The sequence below is a fragment of the Neodiprion pinetum genome, chromosome 6, assembly GCF_021155775.2.
Source record: "Neodiprion pinetum isolate iyNeoPine1 chromosome 6, iyNeoPine1.2, whole genome shotgun sequence".
In the NCBI taxonomy this organism is placed as follows: Eukaryota; Metazoa; Arthropoda; class Insecta; order Hymenoptera; family Diprionidae; genus Neodiprion; species Neodiprion pinetum.
This window is the reverse complement of record NC_060237.1, coordinates 4,254,344-4,264,256: the sequence shown is the minus strand read 5'-3', so window position 1 is coordinate 4,264,256 and position 9,913 is coordinate 4,254,344. Positions and strand designations below refer to the sequence as shown.

The 9,913-nt window shown below is 42.7% G+C and overlaps 1 protein-coding gene across 1 annotated transcript; it reads left to right on the top strand.

Moving 5' to 3' along the window:
• The first annotated feature begins 118 nt into the window (after nucleotides 1–118).
• Nucleotides 119–9,859, top strand: LOC124221596 (uncharacterized). Its single transcript, XM_046631777.2, has 11 exons — nucleotides 119–450; nucleotides 1,130–1,702; nucleotides 1,762–1,928; nucleotides 2,013–2,475; nucleotides 2,544–2,762; nucleotides 2,974–3,225; nucleotides 3,571–3,770; nucleotides 5,662–6,604; nucleotides 8,063–8,284; nucleotides 8,647–8,898; nucleotides 9,047–9,859. The coding sequence occupies exons 2-11, from the start codon at nucleotides 1,348–1,350 to the stop codon at nucleotides 9,235–9,237; spliced, it is 3,264 nt and encodes a 1,087-aa protein (XP_046487733.1). The 5' UTR covers nucleotides 119–450; nucleotides 1,130–1,347; the 3' UTR covers nucleotides 9,238–9,859.
• The last annotated feature ends 54 nt before the right edge of the window (nucleotides 9,860–9,913 follow it).

Here is a 9,913-nt window from a genome sequence, read left to right as displayed (position 1 = left end):
ATTTGATAAAACAATAATACTGGTAAAATAAAGTAATTACATCCAATTACTCGATTCGTTTACTATAAAGACCGTTACCTTGAAGAGTGAAGTAAATATGAAAGATGTACAGTAGAAAAAGTAAGTGAGAACCGAATAATTGTAAACACGAGACGATCTGCGAACTATCGATAAATATCGCGGTTGGTTAGCCAGAATATGAGCTGACAGTATCGAGCCAGTATTGCTCCGAACGTCGCGCTAGCAAGTTGTAAGAGCTATAGGATAACGATGTATCCATGTGTAAATACGCGTGTAATGTCGTATTGTGAGAGTGTGTGGCTACCAGTGTGTCGATTGAGATAGCCTGCACAATGAAATAAAGTGAGTGCTAGCTGTGCGGAATGCGGAATCCACGGGCTGGTCTCCTGGGGACCTGATGCGAGGTGTTACACCACGTTGGTGTGCGAAGTTGGTATCGAATTCTTAGTTTACTTCTTTTCATGTTATATCTCATCTATAGATATTTCAAATATTTGGACGCTTTTTCTGATATTTGGTCACGGGATTCTTCCACTTGGAGTTGCTGTGGTTAGTATTGTAAGGTTTTATGGATGTCTTACATTCATGCATATCCAGTTGCCAGTTCGGAAATGGCCAGGCGAAACAACTCAGAAGTTTGCGCAGTATTTTCGATGTTTTTCACTTGTAACTTTCTATTTTAAACTTATTTGGGGCGAACAATTTTTATACGCTGAGTAGCAAGATTTTTGAGATTCTTTCTAAATGAAAACAGTGATAGTGGCACTACGATAAAAATCTGCGACAACTCCGGGGGTGGACATTTTCCAAGATCAAAACATATTTCACGTCACGCGCATTGGTCTAAAGCAAATCAAATATGAATAACGAAGCCTCGCCACTTCCTACATCCAAGAACTAGTTGCTGAAACTATCGTCACTAGTGGCAGCGACTATATATAAGCGCTAGAGAACCACTGCGTGATGGATTGTTTTACTGCACAGCTCCTTGTGAGATATTCCAATGAATATTTATGTTAGAAGCATACATTATCAAGTATGAATTTATTAAAGAAGATAATTCTATCAAAAATCATCGAGTGCAACTTCTCTCTTTATCCGTTTACAGTTGAATGCAGTGGAAACTGATCCGCGTAATCTCTTCCGGTATGGTTCTAAGAGCCAGATAAACCGGTCGAGTAGGAAGTCGGGAGTTGCATAACGTCATTCACTCGCACTTCCTATTCTGTCTTCATTTTTATTTCCTACACCGTCGCAGCAGCGTGAAAACTTTCGCAACACCAGTTGAACTGCAAACTGCGACTTGAACGCAGTACTAATAATCTAATGCCCACAACTAATCCAAATTCGTGGCAGTGTTTCTCTTGGCACTATCAAGTCATGCTTTTTGTTACCACTGCGGTGTTTGTGGCTATCGCTTCGATCTACTGGTACCTCACGTGTAATTACAACTATTGGAAAGCACGCGGTATCCCCTTTCCAATACCGCGACTCATTTTTGGCAACACGAAAGAAATTACTCTGCTCAAAACTACGATCGGTGAGGGTTTGCAGAATATATATAAAAAATACGAGGGATGTTCGTTTGTGGGAATTTACGAACTCAGAACACCGGTACTCCTGTTACGGGATCCAAAACTCATCAAACTAGTTCTGATCAAGGATTTCACCCACTTTCAAGGTACTTGCTCATAACCCCAGAGAGTCTATCACCCTTCAAAATAATTATCATTTCTCAAGGTCGAGGTATCGTGTCTAACGAAAGCGTTGACCCGCTGTCAGCCAACCTTATCAATCTTTGGGGACCCAGGTGGCGAGTACTGAGGACGAAACTGACTCCCGCTTTCACGGCGGCCAAGATTCGAAACATGTTTGACCTGATCGCCGAGTCCTCGAGGCAATACAAGGTCGGGGATCGAGGATCAAGATTATACTGGCGTCGGGATAACCGAAGCGAATAAAGAGATTAAAATTACTTCCAAACGTTTCAGGACTTTCTGAAGCAGTACGCTGATTCCGAGGAGGATCTGGAATTCAGAAATCTCGCTGCAAAATTTACAACCCAAGTTATCGGTACCTGCTGCTTCGGGCTTCAGACAAACGCCATCCAGAACGAGGACTCCGAGTTTCGAAAGATGTGCCGGAAGGTGCTTGATCCGTCGGCGATAATCGCGGTAAAACGAGTAATCCGCATGTACATGCCAGGAATGTTTCAGTGGTTAGAAATGGGCCTTAATCCTCCGGACGTCACGGCGTTCTTTTTGGACGCCGTGCGTGACCTCGTCGAGTATCGGGAAAAGTACGGAGTGATCAGGCCCGACTTTATGCACTTGCTAATGCAGATTAAGAACGAGGTGAAAGTAAACGGCGGCGGTGATTGCGACATAAATTGCCACGGGTCCAACTCCGGGAAGGTGGTCGATGCTACGAGAATTCTCAAGGATCCGGATATCGGTGAGAAAGAAGTCCTGGCACGCAAGTACAGTATTCCTTACCGTTTACCATAATAAATCTTACTTCAGTCATAGACGAAAAAGTGATGGCAGCACAGGCCTACATATTTTTCCTCGCCGGCTTCGAGACGTCCTCAACAACTATGAGCTTCGCTCTTCACGAGCTGGCGTCGAACCCGAAAATTCTAAACAAGCTCACCGCCGAGATTGATACAGCCCTGAACAAACATCGCGGCTTCTGCTACGAAGCAATTTCAGAAATGGACTACCTGGACCGAGTGATTCAAGGTAGATATACGCACGGCCACAGGTTACTTCGATTGGAATTTCTGTGCGAGCTGCTGGAGTGATCAATCATCACCGATCTCTTCACCATAGTCATACAAATTCAACTACGCGGCTTAATATATTAACCACACGGTGGTAACTGATTGCTATTCGATTGTATAGACGATTACCTCATTTTGATATTCTAAAATCTCTAAATATCTTTTTGCAGAAACCTTGCGAAAGCACCCACCGGTAGGAATGGTCCCCCGCCTCTGCAATAAGGCCTACAAAATTCCTGGGACAGAAGCGGTCATCGAGGAGGGTACCAAGGTTCTAATACCCATTCACGCGATCCACCGCGACCCTGCCTACTATCCCGACCCATCACTCTTTGATCCGGACCGTTTTCTAGACGAGAACAAAAAGTCCAGGGAGCATTGCACGTTTCTGCCCTTCGGAGAAGGGCCCAGAATATGCATCGGTGAGCAGGTAGTTTAGCAATCAGGCCCCAGCAACTGTAAGCAGGGTTTACCGCCCGCCGTCCGGCAAAATGTCGTCGTCACGCTCATTGCATACAATACGCTGACGCCTACCTGAGACATTACTACTTATGCCTTCAAGTTGAACTCCAGGTGCAAAGCCACGACCAGTTGCTCCAAGGACCAACCACCGTTACCCGAGGGTTTCTCTATCCGCATTCAACAAGACGCTTATTCCTTCTACGACATTACAAGGCCCAGAGACGAATAGCATTTCAATGATTTTTTAAACGATTATTACGGTGATTAGCGAATCTTGATAAAAATTGTTTATTCTTTGCTTCCAGGAACTCGCTTTGCGTACATGCAGACGAAGGCTGGCCTGGTGGCACTTCTCTCAGGATACGAAGTAAATCTCTGCTCAAAGTCAAGCATCCCGCTCGAGTACGACCCGACTGCCAACATTCTTACCAGCAAGTCCGGAATCTGGTTGAAAATTCGTCACCGTTGCAAACGAAATGCTCGATCCCAGTTTGCATCAGTTTTTTGACCGACTCGAAGTTGGATATAGAATTAATAACAGGTTTTCCGACGAGTTTCGGTGAAAAATAAACGCAAATCACGCAATAATCGTTCTAAGAAAGCGTTGAATTTATAACTGTGGGTGAATGAAATATCGCCAGGTCAATGCATGCGGTAACCATTTTTAAGTGATGAGTTGCGAAATTGCTGTTAATCGCCTCTCTTATTCAACAGCTTTATTTATCACTACCGCAAATTTGCAGTTATATACGAAATACGAATCGGATGTGGTGGTGAAAATGCATTTACGTAAATACGTACAAGAATACACAATTCACACCTAAGACTATAGAGTGCCACTGGCTCCAAAACGTTCGGAACTACCAACGTCTAACGTCATCACACCTGAATTCTCAAACAGAATAAAACACCTCCCACAAAGCTCCACATATTATACCCACAACTTATTCCAGTCGGAAAGTAGATGAGTTAAAAATTACTGCGTAGGAAGTGTGATGAGTGGATATAAATCAAACAAGACGCGTACTTAGTGAATGATTATCTCGATCGCGATAGTTATCGCAATGTCATTATCGTTAAAGTCACGCCAAATAATAATTGATATTACGATTGGATTCGTGTTACACGAAAGATTTAATCAAACAAAATACGAAATTAACTGCAAATAGCAAGGAATGCAACTCGTTTGTACCTGCGTAGATACCCAAGTGAAGTTTCATTAATCATATTCGAAATTGATCTGAATTAATTTTCCTTATGAAATTCAACAGCCTCGAATTTGTTGACCGGCACAGCATTACAGATATAAAAAGTGCTCGATTACTTTCGAAGTAACCACACTACTGTCAAGATGTCACAATTTTCCTCCACACACGTGGAATGAAAAACAGTTGTATTAATAACGGTGGGAAATAATTTGCACTTCCTTAATTGCGTTCGAGGAACGTTTGCTTCACAATAAGGAAAAAATGTATCATAAATTCAGTTTGATCTCTGATCTCGTTGTTCGGGCCAATCAAGGGGGAGTTTCCCGGCGGACGCGGGCGTTGGAATTTCGAAACATATACCCGCTATCCACGTGCTAGAAGAAACGAGTGGCCGAGAGGGGATAGATAAACACTAGAGGGAACGCTTCGAGATATGTGCGTTTCAACTGCGTGTTCAAACTACGAAGCCGCATGGGACTCAGTCGGCGGGAGGCGAGACTCGCTTCAAGACTTCGGCGCCAACGTCCGCGTGGCCCAGAAAATTTATCGCCTCCTTCGCCTTGCCTGTGCTTTGCCCACGCGTGGTGTCAAAACCGACTGAAAAAAGTGCAATAATCTATACCCTTTGGGGGCGTCAGGTGTCTTTATAGGCGAAAAAGTGTTCGAGGTTCCATTTCCGAATCGGGAACACAAGCGAAGCTTGTTCTTTCTTAAAAACACTCGAGCCTCGCGGACGACGTTGGAGAATCGCTGTGCAAAGCAGTCCGCATATAATATAATTATTTTTATTTGAATAATACTATAGCCCATTGTGATACGTTTTTACCGGATGCAAGTGTATACCCTACACGGTAGGATTATACGCGGTGGTTCTAAACACAACTAGTGCAGTATAACTGTCCGATGCGCAAACGAGTCACGTGACACTGGCTAACTAAGTTTGCGTCACTTTCATTAGCGTTTATTGATCCACGCGGCATGATTGAATCGTTGCCGTACCGTGCATACGGTATACCTGCAAACCGTTTTACATGTAAAGACTGGGAGAAAAACGCGCTGTTCCGTTTTGTATTTTGATATTATTACAGTTACGGTAAATTTAAGACTGATATTAGAGTCTCTGCCAGATAGGTGCTGCTTCTGTTCAGATTTAATAGGTTGAAACTGTTGTGAAGAAGTATCGAGTGAACGCGCGTCGAAATGATTGGCATACTGACAGAGCTTTTGGACCCGATCCTTCTGACTGGTCTCTTCATCGGCATAATTTACTTCTATTTTACGTCGACTTTCAATTATTGGGAATCGAAGGGAGTACCGTATAAAAAACCTACGATATTCCTTGGTAACTTTGGAGACCTTTTGCTGTTCAAAAAATCGCAATGCAAGGGAATTCAGGATATGTACAACTGGTTCAGGGGCGAACGATTCTTCGGCGTCTTTCGCGTCAGGACGCCGGCCATCTTCCTCAGGGACCCGGACCTGATCAAATGCGTATTCGTAAAGGACTTTGCGATATTTACGAACCGGGGTATCCCGGTGAACAATTCGCAGGATCCGCTCAACGGGCACCTCTTCAACCTCGAGGGCAAAAAATGGAAGAGTCTACGGTCGAAGCTGACGCCGACATTTTCCTCCGGTAAAATTAAGAGGATGTTTTACTTACTGGCCGAATGCTCGATGGAATTTGAAAGGCTGATCCGTCGCTCCGTCGACCGTAACAAGACTCTTGAAGTGCGTGCGTTGGCTGCCAAGTTTACCATTGACGTGATCGGGTCCTGCGCTTTTGGCATACAAATAAACGCCCTGGCGGACGAGAGCTCGCCGTTCAGAAGTATGGCCGAAAAGCTATCCAAGCCCAGCTACAAGACTGCGCTTTGGAGGATGCTTCGTACCTCGGTCCCCGGCTTGTTTAAAATTCTTCGGGTCCAGGTGATCGACCCCACAGTCACAAAATTCTTCAAGAATGTTGTATCCGACATGATCAAGGAGCGCGAGGCGCAGGGCATAAACAGGCACGACTTCATGGATCTGCTCGTCGAACTCAAGCACAAGGGGATCCTGGACGTTGAGCATTCGAACGGCAGGACGCAGCCTCTCACCGAGGAGGAAATTCAAGCTGCAAAGGAAATAGGTATACATGTAACTGGCTCTACGACGGCGGCTCATGATCCTTGACGAAATTTATACAGCAAGTGTCATGTAGGTATCATATCAGCGTTCGGAGAAAAGGCATCTGTCGAGGGCTCATCTTGTTCCTGAAATGTCAGAGATCCTCGTAATTCAAAACGTACCAATACGTGACTTGGAAACTCGTCGGAACAGCAGAGTTATTTTAATTAAAAATTACCTTAATTTTTTTCATTTTTATCATCAAAATCCAACGTCACAATATCTGGAATAAATCCCACTCATTTGTCAAATTTTAAATGATAAATGCATTACGCGTGACGTCGCAATCGCATTTATGATTAGGAATCGTAGGACGGACACGGTTGTCGTAACATTATTCTGCTCTTGGTTATGCCTGGAAAAATCGTCATTGCAATTTATTAGAGATAACGGAATGAAAACTCGATATGGGCCTTTAAAACTCCGTACGGTTGGTGAGCTTTTCCTGCATCAACGTCATAAACCGCTTCTTCAATTAATAAGAGAAATTGAAGCGTACTGAATTCACGGGATAAAAATCTGAGGCAGGTAACAATAAGTCAGACGAAAACTTTGACGCAACGCTTAGCAATTCACAATCTGAAGATGCATCGGCGATGTTGTTAATTAAATGGTAATACGGCAAGCATAAACTGGGATTAGGATAATATCACCTGTATCGATATGAAAATAATTTTATAATCCGTCAAACGATCGGTCTCTCGCCTGTGGTTAACTCTGAATAATAATAACTAATTAATCTGCGATAAATTGTTGCGAATTAATTTGCCAAGTCACGCCAATGCGGAATGTAATCGAGTCACTTTTAGGTGTGAAGTTGAAACTGATCGCGTGATAAGTAATCAAGAGTTCGTAACCGATTTCGACATAATGAATACGTACCGTGGAATACAATATATCATATTACAGACGTGTCAGTGTAATTAGCTATATTTCAATTCGAAATGTATGAATAATCTTTACATTTTGTACGTGACCACACGCTACATGCAGGGCTTAAGTGTTACAAGCTGGTGTAACTACGTGCATTATCGGCAACCGGCATCCAGTCTCGTAAAAAATGATTACCAAAATATCCTCAATCTTGACGTCGACTGGAGAGAAATCGATCTTCTGGATAACGCCACGGATGTTTCTTTTCCGATTACCGTCGTTGTTTTTTTTTTATTTCTTGACCCTGTTGGCCACGCTGAGAGTGTTATCGACATGCTGACGCAAGCATGCTTGCTGCCATGCAGTCAGTAGCTTAAATGGCCTAATTATATTTGTTTATATTTGTAGCACGTAGACGGAATCGTGAGTCGCCCAATAGACTGCGCTTATACAGTTGTGCCGTAAATGTTGGTTGAAAAATAAGATCCTCGTGAAAATTTCACGAGTTTGACAATGTCGTTGAATAAAAAAATTTTTTTAATTTTAGAACTGGACGAAAATGTTATCGCGGCCCAAGCCTTTGTCTTCTTTGCGGCAGGATACGAAACCGCTTCCGCGACGATATCCTTCTGCCTTCACGAGCTGGCGCTAAATCCTGATATTCAGTGGAAAACCAGGCAGGAGATAATAAATAGTCTCGAAGAATACGACGGGAATTTATCATTCGAGTGTGTTTCTAAAATGAAATATCTCGATAAAGTCGTACTCGGTAAGTTATCCTCGAGAATTTCCTGGAATAAAATACTCTACGAATATCGAGATGTATTATATGATCAACCCATCAACGTTACGCATATTTCGGCGAATCCCGACGACTATCTGCCTGTAAAAAATTCCGTATTACTTTAGAATGAAAAATCTTACGTGACACCATAATCTGTAGACATAAACGAAGTGAAAAAGTTTGGACAAAAAATTCTTCTCAATACACGGTTCGCTCAGAGTGATCAAAATCCACGATACCTCCAGGAATTATCGTTTAATAGCCAAAAAAAGTTGCGATAAACTATCGCGATAACGATTATTATACTAATTGTAAAATACAACCACACAATTATAACGGGTTCTCAGAAACTTTGAGGAAACATCCTCCCGCTCCGTTGTTGTCGCGGAGATGCGAAGGACCTTATCGAGTTCCAGGAACGGACGTCGTGCTTCCTAGTGGTACCCGGGTGATCATCCCTATCTACGCTCTCCACCATGACCCGGAACATTACCCAAACCCGGAAGAGTTCGACCCGGAACGTTTCTCCGACGAAACGAAGCAGAGCCGTCATCCCTACACGTTCCTGCCCTTCGGGGAAGGTCCTCGAAACTGCATAGGTACGTTGGGAGGATCAGATTTATAATCCGTATCGGCAAGTCGACTCTCGAGGAAGTAACTTTTCATTTTTATTCACCTTGGCACGCAGGCACGTACCTACGTGTTAAACACGTATACATCGCAATATGCTATGATTGTGTTTTTCAGGAATGCGGTTTGCGCTGCTTCAGACCAAAGTGGGGATAATTTCTTTGCTGAAGAGCCACTCGGTCAAGCTTTGCGAGAAATCCGCTGTCCCCATGACATATAGCCGGCGAAGCCTCGTCACAGCCAGTGAAAAAGGAATTTGGCTTGAGTTTGTTCCAGAGGAATCATCATCGAGTAACTTAGCTTGCTGATCCACCGCGAAGCCTGTCAAACAAGCTGACTAATTTACCTTCGCCTGCAACCTTCGCGAATTATGTTTACTTTCAACGTCTCGCTCGGACATATGCACGTACCGTGATATATGTATATGTATATTCGCGTATGTTGTGTGTCGGAAAATTTACACGCACGTAAAATTACAATACGAAACTTAAGTAACCATTAAATATCCTGCAGTTTTAGTGCAAACTGTAAAGGATACTAAGAAATTACATAATTTCGGTGAAAGATACTTAAGCGATACGTGTTACTTACGTGTCTTAACCGTGCATTCGTATTAATATTCATATTATACCGTTTTATGTATTTGTATAATTTATTCCCGAGGCGATGACTCAACTTCGTCTCCCTTTTTTATAAAAGTTCTTACAGATTTATAAATACTATGATATATATTTTTGCATAAAATTACGATTATTTTCTAAACACTGAATTTACGAATCGATGGAACTTTCAATGGCTGTATTTCGTGCATGTCATCAATTAATTTTATTCTGTTTACCTTCTTAATTGCGCGTAGTGTGTAAATAACTCTGTTACTATTTATCATTACTATTATACTGTAATCGAGTAATAAAGTTTCACTCGAATGAATTAGTACAAAACACCATAAATTTGTATAAAGTATAGTATTCGCTGTACTTAAAT